The sequence below is a fragment of the Chelonoidis abingdonii genome, chromosome 4, assembly GCF_003597395.2.
Source record: "Chelonoidis abingdonii isolate Lonesome George chromosome 4, CheloAbing_2.0, whole genome shotgun sequence".
Lineage (NCBI taxonomy): Eukaryota > Metazoa > Chordata > Testudines > Testudinidae > Chelonoidis > Chelonoidis abingdonii.
Window position 1 is genome coordinate 24,590,615 of NC_133772.1, and position 13,363 is coordinate 24,603,977.

Below are 13,363 nucleotides of genomic sequence, written 5' to 3' on the forward strand. Positions count from 1 at the left end.
CAAGCAATGATCAATGTATCCTCCTCCACTGCTGCAAGGTAGAGATGTGCTGTCATCCTTGTATTACAGATGGGGAGTTGAGGCCCAGAGAGACAAAGGGCCCAGGCTCACACAGGAGGTCTGTGATGGAGCTGGGCACTGAATCTACTGCTCCCAAGTCCCAGGCTAACACCCTAACCACTCAGCCATCCTACCTCTGAATATGCCACTATACATCACGCGGTGGTGTCTTCACACTGGGATAAAGAGGGATGGGGCTGGAGGGTTATGGGGATTCATAATGGTTCTTGCACAGTGAAAACGTGCTGAGATTGTGGCTGAAAACCGGAAATTCAATGGCAAAACGCCTATTGACTTCAATGGAGCCAGGATTTTGCTGTGTGTCTGTATTTGAGGAATGAACCAGGGAGAGGAAGGGTAGCCCAGTGGTTAGGGCAGGTGCCTATGACTGGGAGATGAGAGTTTAAGTCCCTGCTCTTCTACAGGTTTCCTCTGTGACCGTAGGGAACTCATTTAGCTTTTCTGTGTATTCTGTATCTGAACAATGGGGAAAACAGAATTCCCTATTTCACAGATGTTGTGCAGATTCATATGTAGTGAGATACTGAAGAAGCACTGAGATACTATAGAAATAGGGGCCATATAAATACCTAAGATAGATACGTGACAAGCAGGCCTGCTGTGGTTATGCCAGCAGTATCCTCTCTGAATGCTTGAGTAAGGAAGCCACAGACAAAAGCATAATTGATTTCTATCACTGAAGAGTTCAGCTATGTCAAATTTCAACAAGGAACAGCTGTTACTTGTCCACTCTCTTTCTCTGATTTTAAAGGTCCCCTCTCCTATCGATAGACGCAGCTATAATGCCAGACACAACACTCTGAACTTTCCTAAGCAAGCCATTGTTCCCTGTGTAAGTAGCTATAGACTAAAATCAAGTCACCCCATACTCTTCTCTTTGTTAAGCTAAATACATAGACTCCAGAAGCTCAATCACTAAAATGCAGGTTTTCTAATCCTTTAATCTCTCTCATGGCTCTTTGATGACTCCTCTCCAATTTATCAACATCCTTCTTGCAGGGTGGGCACCAGAACTGGACACAATATTCAAGCAGCAGCCGCAACTGTGCCAGTGTGCAAGGTGCTATACAAAAACAGAAGAAAAAGATGGTCTCTGCCCAAAAGGTGCCCAAATACCAATGCTGTTTTCATTAAGCAGGTTTTGCCAGGCTAAAAATTCAAAATATATTTTAAAATAACTTTTCTAATTAACACAATAACTTCTTGGCTTGTTTCCATCCAGGGAGATAATTCTGTGAAGTGATACTCAGTCTTTGACAGGTAATCAAAAAAAGCTACTGCATGGCAAACGCCCATCTTAATCAACTCTACTGACTTTAAGAAAGCATTCAGCAGTGACCACAGACAGACCCTGTGGAATATTGCTAGAAGCTATGGGATACCAGACAAAGCTGATCAACATAATAAGGAATTTATATGAAGTAGGTCGGAGTAGGCAACCTATGGCACGGGTGCCGAAGGCAGCACGCGAGCTGATTTTCAGTGGCACTCACACTGCCTGGGTTCTGGCCACTGGTCCAGGGGCTCTGCATTTTATTTAACTTTAAATGAAGCTTCTTAAACATTTTAAAAACCTTATTTACTTTACATACAACAATAGTTTAGTTGTATATTATAGACTTATAGAAAGAGACCTTCTAAGAACGTTAAAATGTATTACTGGCACACGAAACCTTAAATTAGAGTGAATGAATGTATCAGAGGGGTAGCCGTGTTAGTCTGGATCTGTAAAAGCAGCAAAGAATCCTGTGGCACCTTATAGACTAACAGACGTTTTGGAGCATGAGCTTTCGTGGGTGAATATCCACCTTGTCAGATGCATGTCAGAGGCAGAGGCACACCACTTCTGAAAGGTTGCCGACCCCTGAAGTAGATGTTTGGTAAGATTGGATACAGCCCTGGGTGAGTGGTTCAGTATTGTGACAGGAGTTAAACAAGAGTGTGTTATCCCTAATCCATTAGCAGTAGACTGGGTGATGAAATGGGTAACAAAAGGCATCATGGATCGTGTCAGATGGTTAGCAGAGATGAGTTACACAACCTTGACTTTGCCGATGACATTGCTTTACTAATCATGACGTGGACCGGAATGCTTGCCCTCACATCAGAGTTGGAACAGGAAGCAGCAAAAGAGGGATTGAAAGTAGATGCAGAGAACCAAGATTATGAAGAAAGGAAGCTGGACAACAGATTCAAGGCTGTAGGCGGATGAAAAATAAATTGAACAGGTAGAAGAGTTCTGCTCTTTGGGGAATGTGATGACATTTGAAGGTGGCTGTAATACAGATATTTATATGAGCCTAGGAAAAGCAAACACCACTTCTGGAAGAACGAACATCTGGTGAAACAGAGGTTTCTATGCCAAAGTAAAGATTACATTATACCATGCAGTTGTACTAAGCATGCTGCTGTATGGGGCAGAGAATTGGACAATGACAGTGACTAACAAAAGGAGATTGGAGGCTGCCCATCACAGATGGCTGAGCATGATATTACACATTTCATAGAAAGACAAAATAATAAATGTAAGAGCAAATGTGCCGACAGGACAGGACATATTAGAAAATACCATGAAAGAAAGTTCAGGTGGTTGGGACATGTATACCATATGGAAGATGGGAGGTACACTAAACAAGCATTGAATTAGATACCCATGGGAGGAAGAAGAAAGGAAAGCCAAGAAAGAACAGTGATGGAGGATACTGAATGTGCAGGCATCACCTGGGAGGAAGTACCACAACTCACAAGCAACCATAGTTAGTGGAGGAACTGGACTTCCTGATGTGTCAGAGACACAGGAGGAACTAAGATCCAAGTGTGACGGTTCTTGTGGTACACAGGACTATGAGTCACCTTGTTACACCTCTGCCTCCAGGATAAAGGAGGCTTGCTGGAGCTTAACTGGGTGTCAGCTCCCTGACATCATCAGCCTGTTTGCCAGCTAACCACTTTCTTCTGGGCAATGCCAGCCCTGACTTTGCCTTGCAGGTTAACAACAGGTGCCCTCCAGTCTCCAGGACCCTTTGACATGTTTCCCTATAGTGTCCTGCCCCTTATCCCCTGAACACTCACCAAATCACCAGGTTTGCTGTCTCCAAGGGAACAGTGCACATGCCAGCTTGTGTGATTCAACACAGGATCAGCACCTGGCTCAATATCACAGCACTGAGATACACTGATAGTGCAAACAAGGATACGTGTATTATCAAAGACTCAAGATTCAAGAGATAGTGAGTAAGGATAATGGAAACAAAAAGTGATGTATAAAACAAAATCATCACATATTTTCTAGAGACTATACTTACCAGGCAAACCTCCTGTCTAAAAATGTTTACCTCCCCTCCGAAAAGTTAAAGTCACGAGGGCAGCATTTCAGTGGAGGTTAATTGTGATCCCATTTTCATTAATGTAAACATACTGCTCATTTACTTCCTTGGTGTAGGATAATGAGCTTTTTTGTTTCCCAGATAAAGTCCAGTGAACCCTTGATATGTACCTCAAGATAATCCTCTGCTGTGTTTCTCTACCTGTTAGTTCCTTTCTGAAATTCTTACAATTCTTCATCTGCTTTCAGCTTAGACAGGTGATGGGAGACCCATTGTGAGTGAGACAATACTTAATGTACATTTCAACAGAGAAACGGGTGAATAAACATCCCTTGTCTGACAGAAAACCTGTTTCTCAACTCTGCCTTGATACAGACTTTAAAACATATATTCAGGGGATATATATCTAACTCCTTATATAGTATCCTTATCCTTACTCCGGCTTTCATTTAAGACCTCACACAACATTCATTGGTGAACCAGAATGTACATACCAAGAATCAGGATATTTTTGTAACTCCCTTGCCACTTGGCATCAAGAAGCTCTTGGGTCACAATAAGGTCTTCTTATTTCTGGTTATCTTATTATCTTGCCCTCATGTAGAGACTAGCAGAAATGCAGACTGAAGTGGTGCATACACCTTTGGTACAGGGGTGAATTTAATTCCCAGCTTTCCAGGCTTACCATTTTGTATTCAGTTGAAGAGTAAAAAAGAAAAAGGCATAAATACTTTAATTTTTGGTGCAAATCCTTTTGAAAAAATAGTGTTTAAATAAATCACATTTGTAGAAATGGCTGCCCATATTTTCTGTCAGGTCAAGATTATCCACTCCCTATGCTAAACCACAAGGAAGCCAGTGACCATAATCTGCAACTCATGAAACAGGTCAGAGAAGAACAGTATGGAACAGCACAGCTCACAAGAGGTAAGATAAGCTATGAGACTGCACATTCAGTGTAATTGCAATACAAGCACTAGCCATGGTTGTGGATTAGTGTGCTCTTTCAGGGTGACTGGAATTGTGCCGATAACTGATCATTAGAGCCCTGCGCAGATACAAAAATGGGGATCTGCACTTGTGATAATTAACTTGTATCAGACTACGATCTGCACTCCACATTTTATATATATCCATATTCACACCAGCACCCTATCTCACTGTTAGAGCCCTGAGCAGATACAGAAATTTGGATCTGCATCCGATGCATGATCCGCAAAGATGGTAAACAATGCAACCACATCTGCAGATGTAAATATAAAACGGATATATGCAGATTTGCAGGGCTCTACTGATCATAAAACGCTCTCTTAGCCACAGTGATATTGTTCAGTTCCAGATGGTGTTAACTCATCTTTAGAAAGAGTATTATTATTATAATCAGATACTCTTTCTTTGACATGCCAAATGCGTACCTGTTGTTTTAATAACGTGAATATTGTAATATGCATACAGTGATATTACAGATTTTACTTCATCTCTCGATATGTAAGACATTTAAGAGAGATTTGCAAATGGTTTTCTAAATCTGCACCTGGCCATGTACTCTAAACCTGCCTTTGTGCTTACAGTGCTCGATTCAGCAAGGTGCACTTAATGCTTCTCCACCTGCTCAGCAGGACACAACGAATTATAGATTGTCACAGTTCAGGGCAAATGCACCTGTATTCCCGCTCTGTGGTCCAGCCAGGTAACCCACTCTTAGGCTTCTGGATCCCCAGCCAATACTTCTCTTGGGTGGAGACATGTGCCACTCTCTCTTCTGATCCGGGTATTTCCAGGCTGCACAGCTCCCAGCCTACACTGCGAATTCACTAGCAAAGTCAGACTGCCTAAGCAGGCCTGCTTTACTTCTCTCCTCAGAGACTATAAACAGTGTAATGATCCACAGTGAACTTACAGCACAGCTCTTTCTGCTAAAGCATTATAGAGAAAACACGTTAAAGACAGTAAAAGAACCCATACCCATGCTAACAGGCTTATGAGAGATCATGCCAACTAGGACTCTGGCAGGTGATCAGTGCTTCAAACCCACAAGTTAATAACCATCTTGGCTCAGAACAAGAACCTTCATGAATAGGTCAAGTCCTTCCAACCCTTCCTCAGAAGAACCGGGGCCCTCCTTTGCAAAAGATAGTCCTGTCCATTTGCTGGATCAGAAAACAGGCCCTGAGTCAGTTTAAACTCAGGCTTTTTATCCAAAAGTCCTTTCTTTGTCTGCTGGTCTCTAGAGAATCCAGTTTGAACCCAGTATGCCCCTTAGGCCGAACTACAATATCACCAGCCAGTATACTTCATCTGTACAGCCAATATAGATTACATACCATCAAAATACTGATTTACAAATCTGGTCACTAGTGGACCAAATGATCACCTCTGTATAAAATGTTTGTTAACAATGAGGAATGCAGAGTTCTCATTTCTTCTCTATACGTTGCACACATACACATTCACACAAATGCACAAAAAAATTGTGCCCAAATGGGAAAAGAGGGGGAGAATGGCATCATTTATGCTGTCATTGAAAGGATTACAACTTTGTGGGAGTGAATGGAAACAGAAGAAAGTGCTGTATGTGCACTGGTACTGAAAGGGTTACATTTGCTGAGGAATGTAAAAACGAAATGGTTAGTTGGCATAAACTGAGTATTCACTAGGATTAATCAGAACTATCCAGATTTCCAGACGTGGTATATTAAGTATCCATTTTGTTTTGGTAAGAACAAAGGAGCGTGATGTGCTTTTAATATGTGATTTAGTTAGACTCCTTGGCTTATTACACCCTAAAGAGACCTCGAGTTCATGAGGGATTGTGGACTGAAACATCTGGAGTATGACTGAGCAGATTCCTTCCCAAAGGTCATGGATTTTGGATGATATAGATGGATATAGAAGAAAAAGATACAGGGCTCAAATTTTACATTTCTTGCATAAATTCATTGTAATCTTGTGAAAAATGCTATATGATGTCAGAATGAAATGCTTCTCTCAAATATCAGCCTGAGTTTGTTTAAAATCATAACTTACTGGGCTCCTAGAACCCATTCTTGTTCCTGAGTGTGTGTCATATTGATGTCAAGGTCTTATTGTTAGTTGTTAGTGTTAAACCTAATAGAATTGCTGGGTACATCTGCTTTTAAAGACATGTGTTTCAAGGGGCCGCAGTGAAACTAGGAGCCTTTAGTGAAACATGCTGAACATGAAGCTTTTTCATTGACTGTACAGTTATAAAACTCTCTGTTCAGCATTTTTGTTTCTGATCATTAAAAATATCATAATTATTCTAGGTCTTAACTCCTGCCGTTAGATAAAACTTTTCCCTCCCATGCCATGTTTACCAGGGAATTCATTTCCTATTGCTGTGGAAATCCATAAACTTCCTTGTTTAAATTTATGTTTGGCATATAATTTGTGCCATAGGCCTACTCTCCCCTTAATACAAAGTGAGATTTTACCAAAGTAGGAATTGTCTTTCTGGAATATCTCTGAGCTAAGAGAAATTCTTTTACCTCTTGGCTGTAAATAGACAAATTCAGACTCCCTAATTTACCATTCAGTCAAATGGGACAATTTTATCATAGGTATCTTAAATTGTGGCTCTGGTCTGAAAATTGACTGCAAAAATGGCCTCCTGTTACTCAGCTGATCAGCTCCTTGTGATATCAGTGCCTCTGAGTAGGTTATTCCAAGCTGAAGGCTAGAGAGGGCTCGGCAACCATTTACACAACCTCAGCAAGTGAGGAGGACAGAAGATCTGCCATTTGCCTTCTGGTGTGCCCCCTCAGAGCTGAGCTTTGTGCCCCACAAATATTGGGCATCCCCCCAAAACCTGTCAGACATTGTACTCGATTAGATGTTCCATTGAATTGATCCAGTATGACAGCAGGTGGGATACAGGACTATATATAGCATTGATCTGATCCAGTGTGGTAAATCACTTTTGAGCTAACACACGTGAAGATTTTAGCCTCAAGGAAATTCTTTTGAGACAGTTATGAAAAAGAGATGGTTACAGAAAAGCCTTTGACAGAGTCGAGTGGAGTTGCTGTCTTACAACACTAAATATATTCATCTTTTCTCTTCTTTGCTAAAATTGATTAACTTCATATATAACGAATCAAGGAGTCAGAGCAAACATTGTGTAGGCATGTCTGAGAGATCTTCTGAAACCCCTTATGCCCCATACCATTCAGATTCAAGAAATAGAAGGTGAACATTTTTAATCAAATTATTCTAATTCCTTCCTGCAACTCAAGCCTCAATTTTTTATTCCTAATAATTTTTTTCTTAATAGTAATAACTATGGGATTTACGTTCAGAGATCAGAATATACCACACGTAACTAATTAGATTTAGTGAAAGATGTTCAGTTGATGTAAATCTGCATAGCTCCTTTGAAATGGTGTTCCCTTGATTGACATTTGCTGAGAATCTGACCTAAAATATTTTGAGAAATGCACTTGATGTAAGTAAATGTGGTGCTTATGCTCCAAATGTGATATTCGATAAATCTGAACCACAAAAAGTATCTGGGAAACTTCTCTGGGTGCTCCTTTCAATTGAGCTGTATATGGGCATGGGGTCTGTTTGCACAGATCCAGGTGCAGGATCAGGGCCTTTAAAGCATAACATTTCCTAATTTTCTTTTGAAGTCTGATAAAAAATTGTGACTCTAGAAACAAATGTGTATCAAAGGGAATCAAATGTTATTGGAGAACTTACACAATAAACCTGAGACTGCACATAGTATAGAGATGTGTAAAGCTGTAAGACAGCTGATAAAGTATAAATAGCTAGTGAATGAACAATTGGAACAGGGAAATAAAAGTTTTTGATCAAAGGTATCTCTCCCGGGTCATCTTTTCTGAAGATGATTCCATTTCTCCATATTCTTTTTTCTTGGGTAATTGTATGTATCCCATAGTAATAGAAATCTGAAAGGTGCTGTCGGTACCTTAATATATTTGAGAAATTTCACAGAGAACTGTTTTATATGCTGTGAAACAAGATCTTTTAAAAAGCCTTCTCTGTCCCCTATCCCTCCTCCCATACACACAAACAAAAAATCCTTCTAGAAGTCATTGACTAAATACAGTGGTGTGAAATAGGTGGCTTCTTTCATATTATTTCCCCTAGGCCAAATTCTACATTCTTTGGTCTTGTTAAGTAGTACTTAGAAGACATGTCCCATTAAGCTCAGTGGGAGTGAATAGTATTCATTCCAACTAAGGGTGTCAGAGTGGGTTTCATAGTGAATACAATGAAAGGAGGTGTCTCTTTGATTCCATTGCTGACAAAGTAGGGAGAGAAAGGGCTTTGAATGACCGCCTGAAATTACAGCTTCGTTGGTTCTGTTGCTTCTCTGAGGAATATAGATGAAAACCCAACTAGTTTGGATTAGCCTGAACTCACAGAAAGTTTTATTATCCACTATGCCACCCAAGGCACCACTCAAGGCCCACTGTAAGCCCTTGAAATAGAATTTAAGCGATAGGACCAGGTCTTGTGCTGACCCCTCTGCACAAGGGGAATCCCACCCATAAATACAGCTACAACTGTATCATTAGATCTAAGTGTTCTCTAGTGATCAATGTAGATATTCCATAAATCAACTAAACAGTGATTGATAGTTCTAAGCATCTCCTTATTAATTTGTATGTTCAGACGGAACAAATCATTCCCATTCCTGCACATTACCATGCCAAGATGAATGCATATTAGCGGTTAGCTCCTCACAGTCAGAACTATACATTCACCAATTAATCCCCCGACCAACCCTGTGATGTAGGCAAGTACTATTACCCCTATTACAGATATAAGTGGCTTGTCAGTGTCAGTCAGCAGTGAAACTATAGAGTTCCTGGCTCCCAGATCATTCATATTGCCTGCCAATTTAAGACATTTGTACGTGTGCTCTATAATTTTACCTGCCAGCAATCATCATGGACATCACATCTGATAGAGCCATAGAAATAATAATCCTACCTAGATCTTATATGGCACTTTAAGTAAATTTCAAAGCACTTTGGAAAGGAGATCAGTATCATTATCCCCATTTTACAGATGGGGAAACTGAGGCACTGAGAGGGGCACGCAGACCTCCCAACAGTCCCAGGTCTTCCTTGCTTTGACCCCCAAAATTCTCCCTGTACCAGCTGAAGTGAACATTTACCGCATTCAAGGCTGATGGGGGGGGGAATTACAGTTTGCCTTAGGACCTCAAATTAGGTGGCATTGTGACCTGGCACATAGGGTTGCAGCGCCACTCAGGTTTGGTCCAGCTGTCTCTCTGTCTCCATCTATGGAGGGGCAGATGGGCCAAACCTGAGTGGTGGTGTGTCCTGCTTTAGCCACTTGAAATTTGCGGAGGTGTGGGGAAGTGACTTGCCCAAGGTCCCCCTGCAAGTCAGTGGCAGAGCTGAAAATAAAACCCAGGTCTCTTGAGTCCCTGTCCAGCGCTCTACCCACAAATCTGCTTTTGTGCAGTAGTTTTATGCTTTTCCTTTTTCTCCCCCTCCCTAGATGACATGGATGATCCAATGGAAATGGGGCTAAAGCGTGAACGCTCTGAAGAAAATTCAAAGAAAGGAAAACATGCCAGGAACAGAGAACAGACATAGATTCTAAGGACTTAACCAAGATCAGCAGAATGGCAAAGAGAAGATCCAGATTCTTGTTGGGGGAATCATGTGAACAGTTAGTGATTGTACTGGATGAATGGCTTGTACTATATTTAAGTGCATTTGGGAACATTTAGTGTGCACTGGCAGGTAATACACAGACCAACTAATGTGCAATTCAGTGCACTTTAAAAATCACGCCCTACCCTCCCCTGCACGTTTATATTACTGCTCTGTGTAGACCAACCCTAAAACTGCACTTGGTTGTGTGTGGCAACCCTACCTGTGGGCTCACAGTGCTCAATTCAGCAACGTGTACTAATGTCCGTGTGGAAATGTTAAGGTCGCATGCAGTCCCATTGGTTTCCATATGACTACCCATGTACTTAAAGTTAGACATGTGCTCAATACCTTGTGAAACTGGGGCTGCAACCCAATTTTCGATAGCAGCACCATATGCCATCAGTAAGTTCCTGAAAAAAATACGAGACTTTTTTGTTAATTGAATGCAAGCAAAAAGTCAGTTTAAATTGAAATGTTTGTGAAATTTCAAAGAGAAGTAGAGTAGCCCATTGTCTGGTTGGAGGTTTTATTTGGGGAGGGGGTTGGTGGTTTTGTTTTAAATAGATTTTTGTTGTTGTTATTGTTGAAGTTTCTGACTTATGCAAAGTAGAGTCCACAGAACAATCCACCATCATGCATGGTGTCCTCCTGTGTCTCTGGGACAACTCCTTGAGGGACTGGTGGGAAGGGCAACTCCAGTGCAATCTGGCATCTCCAAGTTCCTTCATCCCAAAGAGCCCATGAACCTAGTACGGAAATGGCACGAATCATGACAATCAACAGGCCATGGAGAGAGGTCAGACATTTCTAGTGATAATGCTGGATCATTCAGTGGCCTTTGACAATGCTCATGACAAGGCGTTGCTAGTACATCTGCAGGACCTGGCAGGAATTAATAAAATCACAGAGCTTCACAGGCCTGAAGGGGATCAGTCCTGTCACCTCTGCTGTACAAAGTCTACATGAAGCTGCTGCGGGAAGAGATGGCACGCGGATGATATTCAGCTCTACAGTTCTTCGTCAGACATAGTAGTTACTAGGGGACCTGGACGAAAGCCAGTTCTCTAAAACTTATGTGGGAGAAGATGGAGATGCTGCTTATGGAGCAAGGGATAGCTCAGTGGTTTGAGTATTGGCCTGCTAAATCCAGGGCTATGAGTTCAATTCTTGAGAGGGCTAGTTGGAGATTGGTCCTGCTTTGAGCAGCAGGTTGGACTAGATGATCTCCTGAGGTTCCTTCCAATCCTGATATTATATGATTAGCAAGGGAAAGTATTTTTGAGAGGAAGCACTGGTGCAATTCATTACTGCTCCATCTGCTCAGATGTGGTCAATACCTACAGTCTTGGGGTTTAACTAGACTCCTCACTGCTCCTAGCCATACAAACTGCATTAGTGTCCAGAATATCTTTGCCAACTACAGGTGGAAATGGGGGCTTGGATGTGGGTCTTGCCTTGTCATAATCAAGGTGTCAGTCATTACTCACAAGGCCCATATGGCCTAGGCCTAAAATCTCACTACCTAAAAGAGCACCTTTCCATCTTTGATCTATGCTTATAAAGAGCATTGTAACTAACTATCTTAAAGGTGACACTTGGGATAGCCAGAGATAGGACTTTAGTAGCAGTTCAATATCTCCTAAATTCATTACCACCAGAAATATATTGTTATGCCAGTAGGTACTGATCTCATATACATTAAATCATTGATGTATAGGCTTGAAACTCTCCATAGAAAGAGTTTAAATTAACCATATTAAGCACCCAATCAGCTAGTAAGGGGATTGTGTGGGTTAAAACACTCTCTTGTGGGTAGTTTAACACTTTCTGAAGGTCCTTTGTATTGCAAAGCAGTTGTACAGAAGGAGGGTTGATGCCCATACTCACCTTTTGAGCTATGTAGTGCTAGGTGAGCAGGTTTAGACATGGGAGTGCCCAGATAAAGCCCAGAAGCTGAAGCAGAAGTGAGGAACAATGTGTTGAGCACAAAGATTCCAAAAGAAATGGAGACCTGAGACATCTGCTTCCTGGTCACAAAGCAGTGGTGCTTTAGCTGAAGTTTCTGCAGGAGGCAGTTACCTTCACAGAGTTTGTGACCACTTGTTCAAGGGAACAGGACTTGGGTACATTTTGAAAATAAACAAAATCCATATCACCAATTTCTTCTCCAGGAGGAACCTGACTTAAAAGACCCTGAAATCTGCCACTGCTTGGCAAAAGGCCAACAATAATTAAATGTAAACTTGGCCACACATCCCGCTGTGCAGGCTTCCCACGTATGGAGAATTATGGTACCCTGAGCACATAGCCAACTGATCAGTCTTTCTCTGTTCCCTTGAATGTAATGTTTGACTGTTCATATTTGGCAATGGTAGTGACTGAATTTAAGCCATGCAAAGCGCACTCAGCTACCAAAGTGATGAGTGCCTTAAATACAAAATAATTCACCATACTGGGTGATGTTATGTTTGTTTTATACACGAAAAAGCCAACTTTTTGTTTTCAGGCAGAATAACATTTATTATAGCTCGTGGTATTATTTTTCTATGCAGCTTATTTTTGGGGAGGTCTGTGTTTACATTGTGGCCAAAGTTGCCTATATTGGACACTTGCCATCTTACTTATTGTCTTCTGCAGTTCGTTCCCCAACTGCATCCAAGCTTTTAGGGCCCTTTTACTCTGCTCTGCTCCTTTTATCCAGTGTAAATGGGCCAGAGCAAGAGTGAAGATCTCACCCTTAAATTCTAAATGACGTCATGTAATAAAGGGTGACCCAGGAATGTTAATAAGAGATTGTACTGACTCCACTTAGGCTGACAACCGGTTTGAACTTGGGCCCTTCACTGCTAAAAGCACAAGAATTACTGCTTGAGCTAAAGGAATAAATGCACTAGCTGTTAAACAGTATCAGATTCATAAACCTGTATTTTTTGGACCAGCCCGTGAAGGGAGACAAAGGCAGTTTCTTTCCTAGGGTGAGTTACATGCTTCCGCCATCTGGGGACACTCATCCTGAGCATGTGGGGTCTACTGGAGTTGAAACCCTGCATAAGGCAACATTTTGTAACTAACCCTGCTTGGATTGATAATAAGGTTTAAACCCAAGACGTTCAATGGTAGAAACTTCACAGCTTGAGCTAAAGGACGATGTGTAAAATTTTCAAAAATCACTAAGTTAGTTAGGAGTCTAAGCCACAGGGACTTTCAATAAAACTTACCCTCCTAAGTGCCTGAGTCACTTTTGAAAATAGGACTTAGGAGCCTAGTCACTTA

General features: G+C 41.4%; 1 protein-coding gene across 1 annotated transcript in view; it reads left to right on the top strand.

Moving 5' to 3' along the window:
* Positions 1-12,542, top strand: part of LOC116831694 (cryptochrome-1-like) — a 54,617-nt gene extending 42,075 nt beyond the window's left edge. Inside the window, exons 10-11 of the mRNA XM_075064965.1 lie at positions 4,224-4,334; positions 9,930-12,542. Of these exons, the coding sequence (XP_074921066.1) occupies positions 4,224-4,334; positions 9,930-10,027 (209 nt within the window). The 3' untranslated portion in view covers positions 10,028-12,542. The remainder of the gene's footprint in view (positions 1-4,223; positions 4,335-9,929) is intronic.
* Positions 12,543-13,363: the final 821 nt, after the last annotated feature.